Source organism: Erinaceus europaeus, chromosome 9 (genome assembly GCF_950295315.1).
Source record: "Erinaceus europaeus chromosome 9, mEriEur2.1, whole genome shotgun sequence".
NCBI classification, from domain to species: domain Eukaryota; kingdom Metazoa; phylum Chordata; class Mammalia; order Eulipotyphla; family Erinaceidae; genus Erinaceus; species Erinaceus europaeus.
Window position 1 is genome coordinate 50491437 of NC_080170.1, and position 25979 is coordinate 50517415.

The 25979-nt window shown below is 41.5% G+C and overlaps 1 protein-coding gene across 6 annotated transcripts in view; it reads left to right on the forward strand.

Moving 5' to 3' along the window:
* DNM3 (dynamin 3) overlaps positions 1-25979 on the forward strand; it is a 392696-nt gene that overhangs the window by 101542 nt on the left and 265175 nt on the right. For all 6 annotated transcript variants that reach the window (XR_009551586.1, XM_060197877.1, XM_060197878.1 and 3 more), the window contains exons 7-12: positions 1110-1252; positions 2965-3100; positions 5272-5339; positions 10209-10347; positions 19279-19365; positions 23772-23842. Coding sequence is in view for 5 of the 6 variants with exons in the window: in XM_060197877.1 (XP_060053860.1) it covers positions 1110-1252; positions 2965-3100; positions 5272-5339; positions 10209-10347; positions 19279-19365; positions 23772-23842 (644 nt within the window). In the remaining variant the exon portion in view is untranslated. The remainder of the gene's footprint in view (positions 1-1109; positions 1253-2964; positions 3101-5271; positions 5340-10208; positions 10348-19278; positions 19366-23771; positions 23843-25979) is intronic.

Below are 25979 nucleotides of genomic sequence, written 5' to 3' on the forward strand. Positions count from 1 at the left end.
GCCTGCATTATCACATATCTACTCACAATGAAAAAAAAAAAACGTGTGTCTTTGAGAAGTTGATGTTTTAGGGCCTATTTTTGAGAGCTCAATTTGTAATTACCCAGTTAAATTTCTTGTTAAAAGTTTTTTTATGATTTTTTTTAGGATTAGTTTGCTCCCAAATTAAAAATATTATTTATTTAAAAAATTTTCCCTTTTGTTGCCCTTGTTGTTTATAGTTATTGTTGTTATTGCTGTCGTTGTTGGGTAGGACAGAGAAATTGAGATAGGAAAGGAAGACAGAGAGGTGAAGAGAAAGACATCTGCAGACCTGCTCCACGCCTGTGAAGCGACCCACCTCTGCAGGTGGGGAGCTGGGGGGCTTGGACCAGGATCCTGACCCTGTCCTTGCACTTCGCGCCATGTGCGTTTAACCCGCTGCGCCGTCGCCTGGCTCCCAAAGAATTAAAAATATTTTTAAAGATTTTATTTTTGGTATTTTCTTTCTTTATTCATTTATTGCATAGAGACAAAGATAAACTGAGATGGAAGGGGGAAATACAGAAAGAGAAAGAAGGAGAGAGAGAGAGAACTGTAGCACTACTTCACCAGTCATGAAACTTCTTTCCTGCAGGTGGGGACCAGGGGCTTAAACTCAGGTCCTTACCCATTGTAATGTATACCACCACTGGCCTCAAAATTAAAAAAAAATTTAAAAACAATACATCCTGTGAAGTAGTCATTGCTTTTCATCTAAGATACTTTTTTGATAATCTCTTTCCCTACCATCTCTTTCCCTAATCACCTGCTCCATCATCTACATACTTTCTTTCATAAAACCTCAGTGACTTTACTTAGCTACTGAGTTTTCTTTGCCTCGCACAGTTGTGTGTCATTATCAATGTGTATAGGGTAGTCCTGGAGAGTGAGCCTACCTGAAGATCTTTTCAATGTTGCCATAGGTAAACTGGAGTTTTTTCTCAATACCCACCCACACAGTTTGGCTTACATGTAGATATAGTTTCTAAAGTTTGCAATACTAGGGAAGTAGCCAAGACTGTTTTTTGTCTCATGAGTTCATCTTCGATTTGTTCTATGGCTATATGAATTTGTTTTGCTTCATTTAGCAACTCACCAACCACATTCAAGACACCCTCCCAAACTTCCGGAATAAACTCCAGGGACAGCTGCTCTCTATTGAACATGAGGTAGAAGCCTACAAAAACTTCAAGCCTGAAGACCCCACCCGGAAGACTAAAGCCTTATTGCAGTGAGTCCCTTCCCCATTCTGTGCAGCTGGACACATGTCTGCACCTGCTTTTGCATGAGACTATTATTTATTTATTTTCTAGGTTTAGCAGGAGAGGCAAAGGAAATGTATGAGACTTTGTGTATACTATACCATGACATACAGTTAAAGCTATATTTTCTTGAAGAATAACTATTGATTGATCTTGTTCTGTTATTATAAGTCTAACCAATAACCACTTTTATTGTGCTTTTAAAACAGTAGGTAAAAAAAAGGGTTCAAGTTGAAGTATGCTGAGTTCAAGGAATCTAAGAGGAGACATATGTCCTGTGGTTGGTGAGGCTATCCAGTGCACATGAGGGTTAAGAACTGGAAATGAGTTGGGCTGTAGCGCAGCGGGTTAAGCGCAGGTGGCGCAAAGCACAAGGATCGGCATAAGGATCCCGGTTCGAACCCCGGCTCCCCACCTGCAGGGGAGTCACTTCACAGGCGGTGAAGCAGGTCTGCAGGTGTCTATCTTTCTCTCCTCCTCTCTGTCTTCCCCTCCTCTCTCCATTTCTCTCTGTCCTATCCAACAATGACAACAACAATAATAACTACAACAATAAAACAACAAGGGCAACAAAAGGGAATAAATAAATAAAATAAATATTAAAAAAAAGTCTTTAAAAAAAAAAGAACTGGAAATGAAGGTTTTGGAAAAGCTTTTTTTGTGTGTGTGCCTCCGGGGTTATTGCTGGGACTCAGTGCCGGCACTGCGAATCCACTGCTCCTGGAGGCTATTTTTCCTCCCCATTTTTGTTTCCTTTGTTGTTCTTGTTGCTGTTACTATTGTTATTGTTGTTATTGATACCATTGTTATTGGATAGGACAGAGAGGAAGGGAAGACAGAGAGGGGGAGAGAAAGATAGACACCTGCTTCAGATCTGCTTCACTGTCTGTGAAGCGACTCCTGTGCAAGTGGGGAGCCGGGGGCTCAAACCAGGATCCATACGCTGGTCCTTGAGCTTTGCACTACCTGCACTTAACCCGCTGTGCTACTGCCAGGATCCCAGAAGCTTGTTTTCTAACAACACTTGAAACTATGACAACCCTTGAGATTGTTTGGGAAAGGTGTATAGAAGGGAAACTGAGGCTGAGATATTAGGTGGCGGGAAGCTGCTGACACAGTCTGAGGGGCTCCGTGGAGAATCTGAAACACTGAGGGAGTTTGATGTCTTCAGAGCTATTCTATATACCGTCTTATTGCTAACTGTAACTTTAAAATTTTTTGATTGAATTTTTTTGTCATCACTGAGGGTTTCCCTGGGTTGAGAGAGAGAGAGAGAGAGAGAGAGAGATATGAACGAGAGAGGACTACAGCTCTGGAGCTTTATTCAATGCTGTGGAAGTTTGGCTTGAGTCTGGGTCACATGCATGATGCTTTACCCAAATGAGCTATTTTGCCAAACGTGAAGTGTTCATTAAGTGCCATTTTATGGTTACAACCATAAAACAGACAGAGTGTATTTAATAACAGATATTTAGAATAGATATTCTAATGAAATGGGTAGACTAAGTCTTCATAATGTGTGTCCTATGGACTCAATTTGAATGAAGAATGTGGATTATTAACTCTGTCAGTAGAGGGCACTAAGAACTCCCAGAAAAAATATCTCCTGGTGACTCAAGTCAATGAGACTGTAGAACCTTGTGACATTTAACTTGAACTTCTTTCTCTCACACAAATGTAGGATGGTTCAGCAATTTGCTGTGGACTTTGAAAAACGAATTGAAGGATCGGGGGATCAAGTAGATACCCTGGAGCTCTCAGGGGGTGCGAAAATCAATCGTATTTTCCATGAACGCTTCCCTTTTGAGATAGTAAAGGTTAGTCCCCATGGTTATTTCCTCCTCCTTCCTCTGTTTTCCATAGTCCATTCTATACCACCTTTCATGACACATTGCTATGGTGGTGTGGGACCTCAGTGTCCCTTTGGGCAAAACTCTTCAAACTCAGAAACCAAAGAAACACACACCATCTTACTGATTGTTCTGACTATACTTAATGGGATCAGGTGATTTTTCAGTGATTCTATCACATGCTCATTGGGTTCCTGTGATGCCTATATATTGTCTATTTCATTTAAAGTGTGTTTTGAGGCTGGGGAAACAGCATAATTGTTATGAAAAAGACTTTCTTGCCTGAGGCTCCTAGATCCCAGATTCAATTCCCAGAGCCACTATAAATCAGAGCTGAGCAGTGCTCCGGTCAAAATAAATAAAGTAAAACATAATGTGTCTTGAGCACCTAATCTGTGTCAGCAGTGCCGAGTTGATGAAGTGGAGAGTGAGATGACAGGCAGGCGGTGCCTGGATCTGAGTGCTGTGAGGAAAGGGAAGCCAGAGGAGGATTTTTCAGATAAAGCGTGAGGTGATTTGGTGGAGGATTGGAAGAGACCCTCATGTGAGCTGCATTGTAGAAGGGCCAATGAAATGTGTGTGTATGTGTTGGGGTACAGAGCAGGATTCACTTCCTTTGGGATCTGAAGCTTACCTAATTGTCTGGGGGGAGGAGTCTCCTTGAAGAATACAAAGTCATGAGCACATAACTAGGTGCAGGTTCTTGGAAACCATGGCTCTCGAGGGTGAGAGAGAAATGGTTGGAGGTGGGCTTCTGGGGAGAGGGCTGGTGGGCTGGGATCAGTGTGAGAGGTGGAAGAAAGAGGAGATTCACAATAGCGCCTGAGGTTTCAGCTTGCACAGCCGAGTGCCCAGTAGATGAGAGTGAAGGAGGGAAAGCCGCTAGGATGGGTAGCTGACGAACTTTAAAGACTGCCACTTGCCTCAAACCCAGAGGCGGGTGCTTATGTCTTGGTGTGGGAGGTGGATGGGTAAACAGAGTGCTTCATTAGAAGGTGTGAAGTAGAGTGATCAGCTCCAGTGCCAGGCACTATGGAAACACAGCCTTCGGACTTGAATCTTAGCCCAAGAATGTAGGGGAGCCTGGAAGAAGGAGCAGCAAGTTAAGTAGGGGAGGAAGTTTTCCAACGAAGAAAGGGAAGCGCTGCAAAGGCTCAGCTGAGGGCCAAAGGGGTTCTATCCTGTGGCATAAAGTCAGGAGGAAATAGATAATCAGAGCCTGGGAATCGGGCTGAATCGAGTGGTCTCTTCACCTCCCTTCCTATGGCACTTTGATTCTATTTCCAAACACAACTGAAGTACCCAGAACTCTGGGAAAAACTTTATCTGGCACGTATCTGGTGTTGGATTGGTAAAATATTGTTAATTTCCATTTACAAAGAGTCCTTGAGCCGATGGTGAAAGGGACCAGGGAGAAAAGAGAAGCGCTGTGGAGCTTGGCTTGGGCTGCTATTGTGCATCAGGTGACACTCTGCTGTACACACTCATCTGTGACTATGTTTACTGCATCCAGCAAAAGAATGAAGAATTACAGATTCCAAATGGATGGCCAGGGTGGCCCCATGGCGGTATACTCGATTAAGCGCACATAGCAATATGCATAAGGACCCATGCAAGGAACCGGGTTTGCCGCCCCCCCCCCTTGCTCCCTACCTGCTGCTGGGACGCTTCACAAGTGGTGAAGCAGGTCTGCAAGTGTCTATCTTTCTCTCTTCCTCTCTTATTTCCTCCTCCCTTCTCAATTTCTCTCTGTCCTATCAAATAAAATGGAAACAAACAAAAAAGAAAAGATAAAATGGCTGCCAGTAGCAGTGGATTTATAGTGCTAGCACCAAACCTCAGCAATAATCCTAGAGGTAAAAAAGAAAAAAAAATCCGAATGGATGGTTAGACCTAGTTCAGCAGGCATCCTTTATGCACAACATGCCTTATCCACTACAGAGTTAAATTCATTGTAGTGACACTCCCAGAAGTCCCCAGAGATCTATATTGCTTGAACTCAATCTAGACAGATGTTTTGACCATCTGGGTTAGTCTAGGAAAGAAGAGTATCCAGATTATTCTTATTCTTTAATATTAAACGGTTTTGTTACTCAAAGGAATTAAGTGTCATAACCTGGCTTGATTTGCCTCTGCAGATGGAGTTCAATGAGAAGGAATTGCGGAGGGAAATAAGCTATGCAATCAAAAACATACACGGCATCAGGCAAGTGATTCCCACTTCCTCTGTCTTCAGTTCTGCTTCCTAAAAAAGAGTGAATGTTTACAGAATGGCTAGAGAAGTAGTTTTTCACTGTTGGTCAGTGTGGCCTGAAGAGGTGGGAGTCACGAAAGGGAAGCCCCTAATTTGGACTGGTAGTGGCTTCCTACACCTTCATAGTCAGTCTTTTTCAATGAAAGAACCAAAATAATTGTACTCTGCACTAAAGGGAGCTTTGGCAGTGAATGGGCCCCTGTTCTGTAGAACCTGGTACTTCACTGGGGAGGGAGGCCTGCTATACACTGGTCATCCTACTCACACAGAGACGGGCCAGATGAGTTTTGGCTGAAACTGTGGGGCAATACTGTGTAAGATTTAAAAATTTTTTCTTTATTGGATAAAGACAGCTAGAAATCAAGAGGCAAGGGGGTGATAGAGAAGGAGAGAGACAGAGAGACACCTGTAACACTGCTTCACCATTTGCAAAGCTTTCCCCCTGCAGGTGGGGACCAGGGGCTCAAACCTAGGTCCTTGTACATTGTAATACTTGCGCTCAAGCAGGTGCTCCACCACCCGGCCCCAATACTGTGTATGATTAATGAAGGTAGCTTCTTCTCCTCTTTTCTTCACTTCCTCTTTTTTTTTCTTCTCCTCTTCCTTTAATGAGAGAGAGACCATAGGGAAGGAAAAACTCACAGGTCATAGTGCTGTTCTTTCTTGGTTTCTTTTTAAAAAAAATATTTCATTTTGTATTTATTATTGGATAGAGGCAGAGTGTTGTTAAAATTCTTCGGAGGCTCTTGCTGGCCGGGCTAGCTTCACGGGCGGGTAACAGAGATGACCAGACACACGGCTGGGCAGGGAAGCTGTATTTCTTTATTCAGGAACAACGATTCATAAACTAAGACAAACTAATCACCAAACAGAACTCTGCTGTCTCTTTGCGGCAGCGCAAGCACTCTCTCTTACTCTCTCCCTCTCCAACTTTGGAACTCTGAAACCCTCTCTCGGGGTTCCCAGGGGCGGGGCCAAGTGGGCCCGCGAAACTAACTGGACTGATCCAATTCTCTTCGGGGGGAGAACTAGAACAACCCAATGTAAAGCATACAACAATTCCCCCTTTTCTTTTTAACTAAATGACTACAGTATCAAGGGTGTGGGGTGAACAGAAACCTCTATCATACAGGCATTTTTAAAAAAGAAACTGGCACAAACATGGAGAAACATGCAAGCAAGTAACAAGAACCAGTGTGCTGCCAAGGGAAGGCCTGAGGGGGCCATTTTGCCTCTGTGGGCAAAACTTTATCAACTTAAAAAAACATTTCTTGCCTCTGGAGGGCGTATTTTCTTGCCTCTGGGGGGCATACTTTCTTGCCTCTGGGGGGCGTACTTGCCTCGACGGGCATTTGCATGGGGGCGGGGAATGGCCTAGAGTCCCAAAGGCAGCTGGCTGCAATTTACTTACTATGAAACAAAACTTGTTATTAGCATATTTCTAATAGAGAAGGAATTTGAGACTTTTACATATCAACAACGTCTTTTAACCTTTAGTTACACCCATTCAAGATGGAGTTGTGCGTAGGAAAGGAAACCTCAGGCATGAGAATAATTAGCATAGCCATTGTGTGATCTACCATTTCTAATAGAGAAGGTAATGAAGAGTTTTACATATCAACAAGTCTATTTAACCTTTTGTTTGGACCAACTTAGTTAAAATATATTGATTGTTAACTAATTTTTACATCAGACTTTAAATGTAAGTTAATTTTATCTTTATGAGAATTACGTTGAAACCCTTTTTCATTTAACTTTGACTAGTAAGAATTTAGCCTTAAAGTTACTGTTTACCAAACTTTAAACATACACATAAACATGGTCATTAATGCACAAGGAGAGAAACCTTTGTTACAAAGACATGTCATTTTAAACACGAATTTAGATATGTACTGTCTTAGTTGTTGGGGGAGGGCTTCACCATCCGGAGGTGGCTTCCCGCGCAGCTTTACTTCTAGGAATTGCAGGTTGCGATCTCTGCACAAATCTCTGCGTACTCTAGCTTGTCTGCCTTCAGACCGGACCGGCAGCTGGAGATCTTGTGTGCCCAGTTTCGGCAGGGAGCCCGGGGGTCCAGGAGGTCCGGGATCGTTCCAGAATTTATAGCAAGAGGGCAGGTGGGCCAGCTTTGTAGAAGGCGTGGGTCTAGGTGCCCAGGGGTGGCGGCCATGATAGGCTGCTGCGGCCCTGCCCCATGGCCCTGCCATGTCTGCTGCCCTGCTCGCAGTGGCTGAGCAGCATGGAGGGATCACACGTCCAGTGCCCTGCGCCACACGGTGGAGAGCCGGCTCCTGTGGGCTGGCCTGCGTGCTGGCATTGGGCTCCTGCGTGGTGGCATCGGGCTCCTGCGTGCTGGCATCGGGCTCTTGCATGGTGGCATCGGGCTCCTGTGTGCTGGCGTCAGCCTCCTGCGGGCTGCGGGGCTGTGGGCGCGGTGCGCGGGGTTGTCTGGGCGCAGCCGGCTGGCTGGCTGTTTAACCAGGTGGAAACAGCAGCTCCGCGCCTCGCCTCCCGCCCGCTGGCTATTCCTGCTGGCTGTTCTGAGTTTGCCCAAGCGAGTGGAAACCACCGAGTGGTCCAGAGATAAATGTTCCAGAAACAGAAATTGAGAGAGGAATGGGAGACAGAGACAGAGAGACATCTGCAGCCCTGCTTCGCCTCTTGTGAAGCCTCTCCCCTGCAGGTGGATCTTTCTTGGTTTCTATGAGGTGTTGGGACTTGAGCCCAGCCAGGATCTCACACATGCAGGACCACACATGCTCTACCACCAGGGCACTTCCTTTACCCCAAGGTGCTTGTTTTTGAGATAGACCTTGATAGAACAAGAATGATTTCAACAACAACAACAACAAAAGCTGTTTTGTGAGTGTATACTGAGATGTGATACAGAGGTAAGGTGAGGTAAATTGTTGAGGCAGGAGGATGAAGAAGAGACTTCAGCAGAGGAGAGTGTGAACACAGGTTTAGTGGTGGACAGGTGCACAAGATGTCTCACACTTGAATGTACATTCCTGAACTCTGTGCTCAGAACTGTATTGCAATGAGGATTTTGGGCTTCAGAGAAGGAAGACCTGTCCTGGCAGGACGGGGGAAGGAAGTAGTCATTTTTCATCTGGGCTTTGAAGCACATGTGGGATTTGGACAGGCTGAAATTACAAGAAAGGTGAAACAAACATCCCAGAGGGAGGCAGAGACCTCAGATATCCAGAGGAATATGTTTGTGGAAAGGCAAATAGCCTGTTTTGGCTAAGACATTGGGTGCATGGAAGCAAGGAAGGAAGTAACTACAAAAGAGAATTTGGGTTAGACAGGGGAGCCTTTTTAGTGTTAGACTAAACAGTGTGGATTTTATTCTATATCCAAGGAGTAGAAATTGCAACTTCATTAAAGTGTGGTCCCTGCAGTTAGAAATCTGGGGCACATACAGTGCTTGGTGAGGGCATGGAATAAGATGTAAGGGAAGTAGTAAAAATATTTCTCTAAAGATGTAGGTAGAGTTGAGTGCTGAGGTGGTGGTGGGAGGAGGAGGTGGGTTATTATCAAACAGAGGTGAGAGGCAGTAAGTAAAGTATAGGGTCAGGGGATCCAGTGTCAAGGCCTGGGGATAATAGGTTTTGGGGTATAGCCTGTGCTGAGGGTCGAGGGGGCTCTTATGGTAGCTCTCCATGGGCCTTCTACTTAAATCTGAGCTATCACTTTCTTGTTTTGTTTTCTTCCTTCCTTCCTTCCTTCCTTCCTTCCTTCCTTCCTTTCTTCCTTCCTTTCTTTCTTTTTTTAAACCAGAGCACTGATCTGCTCTGGCTTATGGTGGTGCATGGGATTGAACCTGGGACTTCAAAGCCTCGGGCATTATACTGTATGACCATTATGTTATCTACCCCTGCCCCCTTGTTCTCTTTCTATGAAACTCAAATGTATACACATCTGTTTTCCCTGAGAGCCTTGCAGCATATGAAAAGCACTGCTGTGATACCAATTTGAATTAATTATGGCCAAATGAAGAGATACTTCCTAGTTTAGTTATTGCTTATTTTTGTAAATGCACAATGTCGTTTTGGCAGCCTGGCTCCCAAGAAAGCTTAACTTTATCTTCTTTTTCCTTCAGCACCCCAGGACCTTAGCCTGGGAACTAACTCTAATGCAGTTACCCTGGGAGAGAGTGGCTTGTGTAGTCTAGGAACAGCACTGTTAGTGTTCAAACACTGAGGATTGTTCCTCCTCCACAAAGAACAGGGGTGGGAGGGGCTTCTATAAGACTTAAAGATAAAAATATGAATGTAGAACATCATCTCTACTGCAGCATTTCTTTCTATTGTGAAAGAGTGATGTGAAACAAAGTATTAGTTAAAGGCTACATTATAAGCCATGAAAACACTTGGAGAGGGCCAGCAGGTGGCACATTCAGTAGGATATATATGCCGCTATGCACAAAGGACCCTGGATCAAGACCCTGGTCCCCATCTGCAAGAGGAAGGCTTCATGGGCAGTGAAGCAGTGCTGCAAGTCTCAGTCTCTCTCTTTCTCTCTCTCCCTCTCTCTTTCTCTCCTTTCCTTCTCTCTGTCTCTATATTCAAAATAAAAAAAAATGCTTGGAGAAATATTTTTATATGATGTACAGAATGTCATTGATTATAGAATAGGTAATATTTCAGGTAATTTAAAGGTCATATTTATAGGTGATACTACAGATAGAAGCAAGCATTGTGTAATTTTAAAACTTGTATGCTAGGTGGTTATTTTAAGTGGTACCGTCAGAATTTTCCAGAGCATTGGATATAACTTGATTTTTAAAGTCAGATGTGATTTCTTTCCCACATCTAGGACAGGGTTGTTTACTCCAGACATGGCATTCGAAGCAATAGTCAAAAAGCAAATCGTGAAGCTGAAAGGGCCTTCTTTGAAGAGTGTCGACCTAGTGATGCAGGAACTGATCAATACTGTCAAAAAGTGCACCAAAAAAGTAAGTTGGAGTTGTTTCACCTGCCAGATGCTGCTGGGCTGCTCTGTGGCTGTCTTCCCCTGACCCCCACCTGTTCAGGAAGGCAGCTTGTTTTCCCAAAGGTGAGGGTGGGGTGGGAGTGGGAGTGGTACAAAGTTCTCAGTGGATTCTTCTCTCATGATTGATGGCCAAGTCAAGAGAGAATGAGAGCGGTTGAGAGTGGGAGTGTAGATTTGAACCTCCAGTTACTTGGCAGAAAAACCCAAATGAGAAGGCCATGTAAGCAGTGAAAGAGGACTTCCAGCCAATTTCTTCTGTGGCAAAGCTAAAAGGAATGAGGACAGTGGATCTACTTAAGGGCCCACAAGAGATGTGAAGGTTCAGAGATCTCTGCAAAAGGTGTGAGCCAGGGTATGTTAGGACATCCTGAGTAGAGGTATAAAAATCTGACTGGGCTGTGCATGTGGATTGTTTCTCAGGTATCCTCAGGTTCTCTCTCCCCATTAAAGAAATTAAAAAAAAATTTAAAAACTGGAAATCATAGACTAAAAGATGTGGCTTATGTTAGACAAAAGATGCATACTCCAATCAGCAGAGCCATATGCAGGGAGCAGGCCTTGGCCTGACATCAAAAGATTGGCACATGTGCATGAATTTATGTTTTAAGTTCTATAGAGTGTTTATGGTATGTACAAGTCTTTTTTAAAAAAATTATTTCCCAGCCGTCGGTCCGATGGCATAGAATGAGACAGCTTGTTCCCCAACTCTTCTTGGTTTCTACTTCTTTTTTTTTTAAATTTTTTTTAGTATCTTTATTTATTTGATAGAGGCAGCCAGAAATTGAGAGGTTGGGGGAGATAGAAAGGGAGAGAGACAGAGAGACACCTGCAACACTGTTTCACCACTCGTGAAGCTTTGCCCCTCTGCAGGTGGGGATGGCGGGCTTGAACCCAGGTCCTTGCACTAGTAACATATGCTCCACCACCTGGCCCCCTTGGTTTCTACTTTCTGCACACCACCTTGGAACCTCTCTTTCCATTATGCTCTCTGGAGTAGTGGTATTTGCATATTTGTACTATCTTTATTCAAAGCATTCTGTCTTTTGCCTTAAGTCAAGTTTAACTCTTTCCCAGAGATTGCTGTTTGCTGCCTTGTTATCTCTTCTAAAGCACACTTATTGATGCAAACTCACTGAGCTCCAGGGCTAGAGCCAGGCCTGGCATGTGCCAACTTCTCTACTTTCTAAGCATCATGCTTTCACCTTCCTGAAAAGTCTTCTGTGGAGAGTCAGTTGGCACCAGTCTTGCCACCCTTCTCCCTTGTATTAGTCATTACTCCTGAACCCTGGTCACTGCCTTCATGCACAGATACTGACAACATGCTTACATTTCCTCTTCATTCCATTTCCCCTTTTACTTGAACAACTCAGGTAGAGACCCACGTAGAGTCTGTCCAGGGCTGTCTAGTTTCTATTGTCTGAGAACGCTGCTTCTGTGGCTCTCCTTGTACATATTGCTGCCATCCCCACCCCTCCCCACCTTGCATTACTAAGAAATATCCCACTAGAGACTCTGTAGGAAGTTTAAACTCACAATTGCAAGTTGTCAGAATGATAATCATCATCTTCCCTGTCCTCTCCTTTTTAAAATCAGTTGTAAAATTAATGGAACAGCTTAGAGGAGAAGTGAGACTTAATTGTCACTGGCTGTTGACACACAGACTGGGGAATCCTGCTAACTTGAGAGCCTCCTTGGTGCCTTCTCGCCCAGCAGGAGATTTGGCTTCAGAGTGGTGGAGAGAGTTAGAGTTAGTATAGAGAGTTAGTATACCAGTGGCCGGCACAGGACAGCTGGCTATTCCCTCATATGAACCAGGATGAGTCAGATTCGTGTGAAGTTAGTGACTTGGTATCTGTACCTCACATGACAGGGATGACAGGGAGCCATGGATATATATGCAGGCCAGATTCTCACCATCTAATCACTTAGTACTCTTTTCTTTTTTCCTTCCTTCCTTCCTCCCTCGCTCTCTTTCTTCGATGTTCCCTTTCTTCATTTCATCCTTATTCTGTTTTTGTTCTGTGGTGTGAAAGAGGAGGGGGAAAGGAAAGATTCTTTACACATAATATTCCTCCTCAAGCTCCTACTCTTTGACATTTCTCACTTGTATTCTCTCTCTAACCAGCCTTTAAACTCAGAGAGCTTTGAGTCTTTGACCTCTGTTTCTAACCTCCCTCTCCCTTCCTGATTATATATCTTTCCTGGTCAAGAAAATCAGAAGAAGAAACCATAAAACACTTTGAGCAGGAAAATTTATTCTAAAACAAACAAACCAAAAATGTGCTAACAAGAACAGAGGAATGGAGATGAAGAATTGTCTGTGTGAAGTAAAAAAAAAAAGTATGGAAGTTGGAGAGCTAATGAGCAATATGAAGGTCCTAGTCTTTGAGGAGCAAACTGAACATAAGCTGTTTATCAGGAGACTATAATTCACCATCCAGTGCAGGGCACTTTTGAGAGTATAGGGGGAAGTAGTTAATAGGTTCCCTGGAATGAGAGCCAAACAAAGCTTCCTCCTTAGCTAGGACTTTCTTTGAGGTATGGCAGAGGTGTTGTGCTTTGTACTTTGCATTCAAGCCAGATCTTTATTTCTGAGTATTGTTTTGATGCACAACCTTGCCCTAACCTCTTAATTGTGATATTTTCTGAATTGTTGAGTGGGGCTCTGTGTCCTCTGATGATGACCTTTTCACCTTCATTTACTCGGGGCTGGATTTTATTTTTATTCCTTCACCTTTACTAAGTAGTGCTCATGTCAATTATATACTTTGCCATTTCCTCCTTCACTGGTAGGAAATATTTGAGGTTTAGAGATTTGGGATTTGCTGACTTGGAGATAGAGGGCTAATGACATTTCTTTTTCTCTGACTGCTTTACTCATATCTGCTGGAATGGTAATTGGTTCCCTTCCCCTTTCTTCAACTTTCTTTAATTCTTCAGAGATATCTCATATGCCACTGTTGTAATACAGAACACTCCATAAAGAATTTTCCATTCACCTTTGTGGAGTTTTTGGACTTCTTTATACTAGAGTTGTTTCTTACCTTTGATCACCTGGGTGAATGTGAATGCTTCTGCTTTTATCTCTCTCCCTCTTTCTTTCTCTCTCTCTCTTTCTGAAAAACGTGTCATGCCCAAATAAGTATTTTCTTATCTCTTTAATAAAGCCAACATTATGCTTAATAAACCCAACAATGTCCACAAAAAGGAATTTGGGGACAGGTTTTAATGAACAGAAGTGAAATAAAATCATTGTATGTTTTTATGAGCAGTAAAATCATTATTGCTACTCGTGTGTAGTGAGTGGCCAAAATTGGAAGGTTTATAGCTTCTTGATCAAACCAGAACCCATATCTTTAGGCTGGCTAAACCAATCAACTGAAGTCATGTACATAAAAGGAATTTTGTTCTGGTTTTTGTTTCTTTTCTCAGTGATGTTTGGTATGAGGCTATGAACAGATGGTTACCTAATAACCTGAGTCTTTGCTTAAGGCATCAGACTAGTTACTCTTGAAGATGTAGAAATCTTGCCTGTTCCAAGGGAAACCTAATAGTTTGGCTCTCATGATCTGTTAATCAGGGGCTAGTAAATTTTTTAAGTATGTAAGTTTGTTCCATTGGATAGAAATGTCTTTTAAGTGATTCCCCCCTCAGGGAAAAATGTGGCTCATGCTTAAAATTAAATTTTTATATTTGGGCCCTAACCAAATAATTAAATACTACCCTAAACACTAGTTAAACTATGGGATTTTATTATTAAGACATGCTATTGCATTGTAAAAAAAAAGTGTGACATTTTCTCTCAGAATATGTATAATTAAGATTTTCCCTTGGAATTTTGGTCTATACTCCCAGAGGGGGATAAATGTTAGGAGAAGATGACCAGAGGGCTCTGAACTCCAATTCTATCAGGACCCAGAGAGAGAAGAGGAAAAAAGGAAGGACATTCTGAAGTAGTAACCAGTGTAGGTGTGACTTAGGCAGGGAGAGAAGGCATGACCTTAGAAAAAATGGGCAAATAGGGGGTCGGGCCCTTGTGCAGCGTGTTAGGCACACATGGCGCGAAGCACAAGGACCAGCATAAGAATCCCGGTTCGAGCACCCGGCTCTCCACCTGCAGGAGAGTCGCTTCACAGGCGGTGAAGCAGGCTTGCAGGCGTCTCTCTTTCTCTCCACCTTTCTCTTCCCCTCCTCTCTCCATTTCTCTTTGTCCTATCTAACAATGACAACATCAACAACAATAATAACTACAACAAGGACAACAAAAGGAAAAATAAATAAAAATTAATTAATTAATTAAAAAAGGGCAAATATATGTAAATAGAGATAGTTATAGAAATAATAGGGGATCAGGCGTTGGCACACCTGGTTAAGTGCACACACTACAGTGCGCAAGGACCTGGGCTCAAGCCCCCAGTCCCCACCTGCAGGGGAAAACTTCACAAGTGGTGAAGCAGGGCTGCAGGTGTCTGTCTCTATCTCCTTCTTCTCGATTTCTCTGCCTCTATCCAATAATAAATAAGAATATTAAATAGTCAGTCCATATCTGTGGCCTTGGGGGAGAACTATTGCTGTTTCCAGTAGAGGGAATGGGGACACAGAACTCTGGTGGTGGGAACAGTGCAGAAGTATACCCCTATTATCTCATAATTTTGTAAATCAATATTAAATCACTAATAATTTTTTTCTCTTGGAATTATATAAAGTTTCGATTCCTAAGTTATATATATTGTATAATATATCTAGTGAATCTCCCTTATTATTTAAGAACAGTCAGTGTGATTTTTAACAAGACTATTTTTTGAGTGACTCTTCTTAAAAATTATTTTATTCTTTATTTGATAAGACAGAAATTGAGACAAGAGGAAGAGATAGACATGGAGAGAGACAGAGAGACACCTGCTGTACTTGCTTCACCACTTGTGAAGATTTCCCCCTGAAGGTGGGGATAGAGGATTGAACCTAGATCCTTGCCCATGGTAACATGTGCACTTAACACAGTGTGCCACCACCCGCCCCCCTTACAATTTATTTTATTTTATTAGATAGAGACAGAGAAATAGAGAGGAAAAAGGGAGATTGAGAGGGAGAGAGAAAAAGAGACACCTGCAGTACTGCTTCACTACTTGTGATGCATCCCCTCCGCAGGTGATCTGAGGGCTTGAACCTGGGTCTTTGTACATAGTAACATGTGCACTTAACCAAGTGTGCCACTGTTGGTATGCATGAGACCCCTTCTGTTTCATTTGGTTTAAATCCCCCCTGCTTAACACTATTCTATTTACATAACCACTTCATTCTATTTACATAACCGCTGTTAACAAGCACCTCCCTCCAGGGCATTGGTTCAATCCCCACTGTTTCATGATATGTTTTTGCTCCACCCCCCCTCCTTGTCACACCCTGATCCCTTCTTTATCACACCCTGATTTTCACCAGTCACTTTTCTCTCCACCCTCTCTATGTCACATCCTGTTTCCACCCTACTTGGGAAGTATATATAAAGACAGCATTGTGAGTTTTAGAATACTTGAGTTTAGCTTAGCTCGTCTTAGATTGTGCTACGTCCTGCATGAATAAAGAGATACTGCCTACAGCTCAACCATGAGTTCCTGGTCGTCTGTTACCCGCCCGTGAAGCCAGCCCATTGAAAACAACATAACCTGTTGAAAACAACATGCCACCACCCAACCCCCAACATTAAATTACTTAGAAATATTTTGCCACTAATGGATGCCCAGATTTGTCTGGAATTTCACTGTCATTATTTAAGCATAAAATTTCTGAAGCCTTTTCAGAGCAGATTTAGATGTTGACTTTGTGTCCTGTTCTTGTTTTTTGTTAAATGTCTCTCTCATATTAAAGATTAATACTCTCTCATATTAGTTTATTTGTATCATCAGCTTGCCGTTCAAGACTGAGGTTTTTAGTAAACTGGACAAAGAACTGCCCTATAGCAGGTCCCCAGTGAATGTTATGTGATTGATGTCATAAGAATTTCGATATATTTCATTGTTATATCCAAAAAGCTAAGTCCTAATTCCTTTATTCTGTATAAATCAATTCCCAGGATATTTAATGAGCAACAGGAGAGTGAAGGCCTAATGACACCTTCTAGATAAATACTGCTTTTACTTGCATGATTCAAAGTTTGATGACACATTCTGAAAACTGTAGGCTTCTAGTCCAGTATCCAGAACAGGAGATACTGAGAATCATAATGACTTAAAAGGTCAAGGAAGCCAATGTATTCTGAATTAGTGACATTGAAGAGAGAGGGGTGAAGTATTGAACTGAGTTATCCAGAGAGGACTATCTCTCAAAAGTAAAGATAGGATCATACACACTGAGCAAGGTCTCTGACACATGAGCCGGTGCTGAGTTGAGAATATATTCAGGTAATGCTTAAAGTTAGTGTGATGTCATTTCATATTTGTATCATGATAAGAATTGGGGCTGGAGCGTAACATTTGGGAGCCAGTAAGTAAAACCATCATTGTGATTTTTACCCTCTACAACCTTCTTTACACTCTTATAAGATAAACCAGATTGAAGCCAGTTTCACTACTTTCTGCCTTGTAGTGCTTTCCTTTTTAAAATTTTGTTTATTTGTTTGTTTATTTAGTTTGCTTCCAGTGTTATCATTGAGGCTCCGTGCCTGTACTGCGAATCTTGGGCTCCTGGAGACTGTTTTTTTCCCCATTGTTGTTGTTGGGGTTTTTTGTTGCTGCTGTTGTTGTTGTTAGGTAGGACAGAGAGAAATGGAGAGAGGAGGGGAAGACAGAGGCGGAAGAGAAAGATAGATAACCTGCAGACCTGCTTTGCTGCTTGCAAAGCAAACCCCTGCCACAGGTAGGGAGTCAGGGGGGTTTGAACTAGGATCCTTGAGCCTGTCCTTGCACTTTGCACTATGTGTGTTTAACCTGGTGTGCTACTGCCCGACTCCCAGTGCTTTCCTAACAGTACTAAATTTTATTTAATATAAACCACCCAGCTTACTATGACATATTTAAGGGTATATAGTTAAAAATATTTAGGTATTACTAAAACATAGATATTACATATGATTTGGAATCACATGCTAGTTGTAGATCTACCTTAATTTACTCAATATCATTGGGCACTTAGGTAGTTTATAAAGTTTTGTCTATCTCATTTTACTATTCCAAGTGATACTGTGATGAATGTCGTTATTTTAGCCTAGAATCCTGTGGAATAATCAGGTGGACTGATCTTTATTTGTCTGTCCATTTGTCTATCTGATTATCATCTTGTCTAGGTAAGATAGACAGGTAAAGGTATCCAGATATCTAGATAGTTGACATATCTGTATTAAGATTTTTGAAATACATTGTCAAATTCCTTCCCACAAAGTACGTGTTTGTTAACATCCATGTAGCAAGTTTAAACTTTGTTGGCCTCAGCATATCCTCACATTAAATATTGGAAAAATAATTATAACAGTTTGCTAACACAATGGTTATTATCCCTTTCCCTTCCCTTGTGCTGCTGTATTTCTCCTATTTACTGATGATTAAATATAGTTTTAATTAAACCCACTTCTTTCATATGAATTCTTAGTGTTATTCTTACTAGTTGGTAAGCGCTTTTGTGTAATAATTGAAAATGGTCTTTTGCCTACTTGAACCATCACTTTTTTCCACTTTTCTGTGCCTTCATATCTGTTCCTGTGCCTGGTAATCTCCTCTTCCCCACAACTATCCCTCATACCTTTGTCTGAGTAAATTTGCCTTTTAGATCATGGTCTCTTGAAATCCTCATAGCATATCCTCTCCTCATTTTTGGATATCCCCCCCTCTTTTTTTTTCCCCTGTTGTTGTTGCTGAGTTTTGTGCATGATGGTGGAAAAGGACCTAAGTTGGGGATGAGAATGTTCTACTGACACTTATCACAGGGAAATGAGAATTATACCCAGGTGTCAACAACTTTACTATTATCCATTAACCCCCAAATAAAGAAAATAAAAATCCTGATAGCAGTCCATTCCTTGTCTCGTACTAAAAACAAATCAAATAATTTTATTCTGTGCTATAAACTCCATTTTGGACTCAATTATCTGTATAGCTTAGCTGAGATAAGTGATTGACCTACAGTATTTCTCCCTGTGCTTAAAAATAAGCACTCGATGAGGTGGGATAGATAGCATAATGTTATGCAAAGAAACTCTCATGCCTGAAGTTCCCCCGTACCACTACAAACAAGAGCTGAGCAGTGCTCTGATAAAAAACAAACAAACCAAAAAAAAAAAAACCCACAAATATATACATACACACATCTACTAGACTAGAAACATTCTCTCTGTGATTCATGAAATTAATTTCCCCCCAAAGAATTATGGACAGGACTATGGGCTCACTCTGGATTTGAAATCTTGGACTATCTAATTTTAGAATGTATATTCTTACAAAACTTATTTAATTTCTTATGCTACTATCTATTTTGTTGATTCTTGTGAGTGGTTGAAAGAAGCAATTCATGAGGTGCTTAGCCCACAGCCACATAGCAATCAGCCATCTGGGTTTGTCAATGTCCTCTTTTTCATTTTCTTCAGCTTGTGAATGATGAACTTTATCAAGGGCCAGTTCTGCAGAGGGTAATGATAGATGGTCTCTGGATTTCTTTGTAGAGTAAACCTCTGTTTTTTTACAAGTGTGTCCTCTCAAACATCATTGTTTCTGATAAGTATTGCTTGTGGAGTGGAGCTTCTGTCACTCTGTATTCTCCTTTACATATTCTTGAGATTCCACTGAATTTGCTTCTGGATTTAGAATGCTCTTCCCCTATAAAATAATGTGAATTATCTCTGCTTCTTTCTTTTAGAGGTGGGGTGGGGTATAACACTCAGGCCTGTTTTTGTTTTTACTTTTGACAGCTGGCAAACTTCCCCAGACTCTGTGAGGAAACAGAAAGGATAGTCACCAACCACATCCGGGAGCGAGAAGGGAGGACGAAGGATCAGGTGAGGAGAGGTTCTGGGAGTGGACCAGTGAGTACTGGGTTTGCTCTTAAGGTGTATGGTGACCTGGAATGGAAAACAGCCCAGCACACATCTGTTTATTTTTACTTATTTATATATTGTATACCATGCTTGTCACTATACTAACATTGTGTGTTTATTGATAATGTAAACAAATGTGAAGGGTTTATAAGAGTGACACTTTATTTATTTTTTAAAATATTAAATTAATTAATTAATTTATTTATTTATAACCAGAGCATTGCTCAGCTCTGGCTTATGGGGTGCAGGAGATTGAACCTGGGACTTTGGAGCCTCAGGAAAGAGAGGCTTTTTACATAACCATTATGCTATCTACCTGCTCTAAGAGTAACACTTTAAAGGCTGTAGTCAGAGGTCAGTTATTTATTCCTCAGTGCTTATGAATCATTATATACACTCCCCACTGGAAAGATCATGAGTCAGAAAGATGCCACACTTTTTCCTTTACCACAAGCCTTCTTTTTTTATTTTTAATTTATGAAATGGAAATGCTGACAAGACCATAGGATAAGAGGGGTACATTTCCACACAGTTCCTACCCCCAGAACTCCATACCCAAAAATCCTCCCCTCCCCCTTGATAGCTTCCCTATTCTTTATCCCTCTGGGAGTATGGACCCAGGGTCATTATGGGGTGCAGAAGGTGGAAGGTCTGGCTTCTGTAATTGCTTCCCCGCTGAACATGGGTGTTGGCAGGTCGATCCATACTCCCAGCCTGCCTCTCTCATTCCCTAGTGGGGCAGGGCTCTGGGGAGACAGTGTTCCAGGACATATTGGTGGGGTCGTCTGCCCAGGGAAGTCTGGTTGGCAGCAAGGTAGCATCTGGAACCTGGTAGCAGAGTAATGAAGCTGAAGAGTCGGCATTCCACGCCTGATGTCTCTGGACGCAGTCTGAAGTGAAACATGCTGAGGTGGTACTGGTTGCATTGATTAGGCTGGGATCAGCAGATGCAGTATCAGTTGGTATGAATTCAGAGAGGCCTGCAGGAAAGTGATCCCCACCCAAGAAGTTCCAGGCCTGAGAGCTGTATCTTATAAAGTAATGCCACCAGTTGCTTCTGTTCTCCCTGGTCTAAGCTTTTAGGAGATTTAATATTTCAAAGAACAAGTCATTATTAGAAATGTATTAACAATTTGAGCCCACTGCTAAAATTAAATCTGATTACCCATTTAAAGTTTTAAGTGCTTAGATTGAAGGAACATATACTCAGAGCTGTGGTCTATGTATCAGAAAGTTTAATGAACCCACAGATGGACACTGGTATAGTTACAAACCCCTTAAATGTTATGAGAACTGTCCTGTGCTTCCTTTTTTCCTGAGGACAATCACAAAACTATTTATCAACTTGTCCATGGAGGCTATGATTAAAAAAGAAAAAAAAAATCCAATAATAGCTCTTTTACACATCTCTAATGACTTTGTGAATGTCTATGGTTTGTAAGGCCTGGCCTTGAATTTCTCTTCTGACCGTTCTCTGGAAAGATTATGTTCAAGTGAAGAGAATTCATTTTTAAAAGTCAAGGCCTATGTGATAATAAAATAAGTTACTTCTAAAACCATTAATGGGAAGCACTGAGTTTTTCGATGCTCCAGTTCCAGAGCCCCTATGTGGGGTGACAGCATGGACAGGGGCTATGCATTCTGTGACATCACTCCATGGGCATATTGTGTTCTCACGAATGCATTGGGATAGGTGCTTCTATGATTTTTGACTTTCATTTTAAGTGAATATTCTGGGGGCTAGAGGGTGGGAAGAGAGATAGCATAGTGGCTATGCAAAAAGACTTTTCATGTCTGAGGCTCCAAAGGTTTCAGGTAAAAATACCCTGCATCACCATAAACCAAAACTGAACAGTGTGTTGCTTAAAAAAAGGTATAGTAAAACATAATCCCAAACTTTTATAAGGGTGGGGAGATAGCATAATGGTTATGCAAACAGATCCTGATGTCTAAGATTCTGAGGTCTCAGGTTCAATCCCTGGCACTACCTTAAGCCAGAGCTGAGCAGTACTTCGGTTAAAAAAAAAGATACTCTAACTCTCAGGTTAGGAAGAGGATGAGAAATGAGCAGACAGAGAAGGAAGACAAAAGAGGAAAAGGAAGTAAGACCAGTATCCTGTGGTACTTTTGAAGAAGGGTAAGAGAGGGCCCCATTTCCCAGGCCTCTATACCAGATCTGCTATAAGCTGTTCTTGTAGTGAGGCCCCACCACCCTCCCCCCCCCTTTTTTTTTTAAATAGAACTATTACCAAGCTGTGTGCTGAAAACTCTGTGGTGAAAAATTCTTCAAAATTAAAAGTATCCAAAGTCATCAATTTGTGAGACTTTTACTAAAGCTTTTTTTTTTTTTTTTTTTAAATATTAATGTGGAGAGCTATTACTCTAAGTGCTTCCATACATGGAAGTGCATTGTGGGTCATTATGGCCACCAGGGGTAGCTTTTGCTTTTCTTCAATAAAATATCTAGTAATGCTGGGTGGGAAAGGCAGTGAGCAAACCGGGGAAAGAGGAAAAATAAGAACTGTGCTATTTTCCTTTTTCATCCCCCACATGCGACCTGGCTCTCATCCTAGGATGAACACAGACTCCCAGTTTCCAGGAATATGAATGAGAACAGCCATCGTTTTTAGTCACCCTGTCCTTTTTTCTATATTGCAGTCCAAGTGAATGTGTGTGAAGGTCCAAGATATTCATAACTACTTTGGCAGGGCTGAGAATTGTGTAGATATTTTGCTCCCTGTGGTAGCAGCAGTTTATTTCTGCTTAAATGTTGTGGTTTATTGATGTGAAGTCCTGGCCAGATGGGTTTGGGAGCATAAATTTGATCAGAATTTGGCTTTATTGCAAGATGAAGGAGCTGTGCCATAGATATATTAAATAGTATCATTTTCCCCTCCCACCCCACCCCCAGCCCCAATCTTCAGTATTTCTCATTAAGAAGAGAAATAAATCGAATCTGGAGCTGTCAAATGTTTTCATACAATAGTGGTGTGCAGCTTTGACTTCATATTTGGTAGTAGGGGGTGGATGGACTTGGGGTGATCAATCTATTTACTCTTCTTGGCAGGTCCCCTTTAGGACTTCAAGCAGGACTTGATCAGATGTCTAGTTGAGGTTATCCACAAAAGCAAAGCCTCAGAGCATTTAGCAGTGAGTGAGAAGGGGGGCCACATAGGAGTTACATAGGTACATGCTGCTTCCTTTAAAGCAAACTGTTCTTGAGTCTGGGAGGTGGCTTAGTGGTAGTCTATCTCCTTATTTCCTCCCACTGAAGAGGATTAGGTACCTTCAAGATCTCTGAGCTAGAGTTTATGAAGAGAACTTTTTCTTTTTAAAAATTAATTAATTTATTTAATCCCTTTTGTTGCCCTTGTTTTATTGTTGTAGTTATTATTGATGTCATTGTTGTTGGATAGGACAGAGAAATCAAGAGAGGAGGGGAAGACAGAGAAAGGGAGAGAAAGACAGACACCTGCAGACCTGCTTCACCACTTGTGAAGCGACTCCCCTACAGGTGGGGGGTCAGGGGCTCAAACCGGGATCCTTATGCTGGTCCTTGCGCCTTGTGCCACGTGTGCTTAACCTGCTGTGCTACCACCTGACTCCCGGAGAGAACTTTTTCATGAATACTAGGAAATGTAGCCAATCGTTCCTTTAGAAAATCTGGATTGAAAATGCCTGGTGTTCCAGCACTTTTCTAGGTTTTGGGGGTAGAGCAGTGGGTTGAGGAGATGCATCTGTATACTGAAAATGGAAAAATTTTCCATTCCAACTAGTGTCAGGCCACAACAACCAGTAAAGCAGAGCAAAAGGCCACAGTGACAGATTATTGAGATAAAATAGATAGCTGGGACTCCTTCTAGGAGGTGATCTTTAAACAAAGACCTGATTGAAGTTTTCCTTTGGTATGGAAGCCTATCACTCTGGCAGGCTTTCTATTCACTTGTAGATTGTCATTTTGAGTTTGTGAATAAGGTACTTATCTTGTTTGCCTAGAAGGAGTTTAGAAAGAAAACTGGAGATTATTGCAATTTGGTGTCTGCAGAAACTTTGAGCTGTTGCACTCACTCCTGGGCTCGTGCCATTTTATACAGATTCCCTTCCCTACAGTTTAGAACACTAGAATAATTCTAGGTTCTGTGTTAAGTACATGCCTATAAACCACAGTGCTGTTGCCTTATATTACAATGAGATTTACTTTTTCATTTCTGAATTTGAGTATAAACTATGAATCTAATAAAAATTCATGCAACTTTTTATTCTAATAGAAACATTCTAATAGGAACTTCTTTGTTGATGGGGACTAAATCTAGTGTTGGAGAATATTTCAGGTGTGTTTCACTAAAGAGTTCTTTTTTGATTCACAGGTCCTGCTGTTGATAGACATTCAAGTCTCCTACATCAACACCAACCATGAAGATTTCATTGGCTTTGCAAAGTATGTGAATCACTTGTTTATCACACATATTCCTCCTTGTTTGGTAGAACACTATGGTGAACTTCCACTCCTACCTCACCAGCATATATAATCTCTCTCTCTCTCTCTCTATCTTTATTTATTTATTGGAGAGAGGGGAGGGGGTGGTAGAGGAGGAAGACAGAGAGACACCTACAACACTGCTTCACCATTCACAAAGCTTTCAACCTGCAGTGGGGACAGGGACTCAAACATGTGTGCTCAGCAGGTGCACCCCCACCTATCTCCCCTCACCAGCTTTTTAAGTACAGACTGTGAAACTGACTCTGAGTCCACCTCACTAGGTAGGAGGTCTGAGTCTCTTGGCCATAGCACTATGTTCTCTTGATAAAGCAGCCTCCTTTATTGTTTTACATATGAAATCTTCTGTGTTGTAGACTCTCAGTGTTCTTGGATGATGGTCTGCAGTTTGTACTTGAACTCCCATAGATAAGCAGTAACACATGCACATTCAAAATATGTTTGGGAATAATTTCTCACATAAATTTGAAACATCAAGTTCAATTTGCAGGAAACAAGCTATTCCAACATCCCTAAATCAGAAGATAATGGCCTTAAAAAAAGACTCTTCCTATGTGAACTTAGTTGTAATCTTTCTGGATGAATAGTGTTTTTTTTTTTTTTCCTATAGCATATAAGCTCACTTATATATATATATATATTACTATTGCTATGTAACAGACATTATCATTTGGGGGGGGGATAGGGATGATTTGATCCTAGTTATTCCAAGGCCATGCCTCCCAGAAGTCTCTGTAACAGATATTATCTATGCAGATATTATACTTAAATATTTAAGCTTGGTTATATTCATCACATGACATTTTTAAAGGAATCTTTATTTATCTTATTTTTAAAATAAATCAAGAGATACAGAGGCAAAGTCATAGAGAGAGAGGCCAGAACACTGTTCAGCCCTAGTTTATGGTAGTGCTGGGGACTGAATCTGGGATCTCAGAGCTTCAGGCATGAAAGTCTTTTGCATAACCATTATGCTATCTCCCCAGCCCATTTGATATTTTTAAGACCTTACACTCACCATTTTTTCCTGCCCTTTAGTGGATCCAGTTTTTGTTAGCTTTAAGAACTCTTAATTTTAACTTTACATATATGTGACATGTTAGTGCTTCCCACTTAATATGCCACATAAATACCATAGATGCTCCAGATACTGACATATATACTTTTGTATCTCTACAACTATGAAATACGGTCTATTTTTTATAAAGTATAAACTAAAGGGTCCTTTGTATTGTTACTTTAACCACACATTTAAGAGCAGTGAGAAGTAAAAAAGTAAAATATACATCTACAGTCTTGTTGATCATTTTAAAACTAATAAACAAATAAATAAATAAATAAATGGTGCAGGCGGTGGCACACCTGGTTAAGTGCACAGAAAGGGTGAAATATAACAAAGCACGAAACCGCTCACACCCTGACTTAGAGGAAACGAATATACAGATCATATGATCTGAACTAAACAGTGGCCTGAGGAAATTGCAGACATGTTTTTTGGGAGGAAGATCCAGTTCTCTAAGACAGAAAAAATGGTCTCATTTTTAAACTTGACTATATCTGTGTAGTTGGTTGGTTTACTCTCCGTGGAAACTTGGTAGAGGATATATAATCAATTGAATTTTGAGCCACTCTGTCCTCCTCAACTTCTAGATGGATTTCTGATCCTTAGGCAACATTCAGAGAGCAGCGATCCACCCTCCCACCCCCCAAACTCCCATCTGTGCTGCCCATTTCCTCCTCCTCAATCACCACTGGAAGAAAACTAGACTCCAGTAGGCCTCCTTGTCCCCAGGCCTGGAGGGGACCTGGGAGTTTCTGTCTGCTTTCCACATAGTTTACTCCATGTGGCTTTTGCCAAATTCTGCTTTAGTTGCTATGGGGGAAAAAAAATTTAAAAAGAAAAAAATTGTTTTTGTCTTTTAAGAGCTTGCCTGGTAATTGAGAAGTATAGAGAAACACATGTAAAAATTTCAGCGAACGCATTCTCTATTAACTTGCTTTGCCTTTCTGAGGAATTTAAAAGAAAAACAAATCCTACCGTCATTTGAAATACTAGGAATTCTGCCTTTAATGCTGA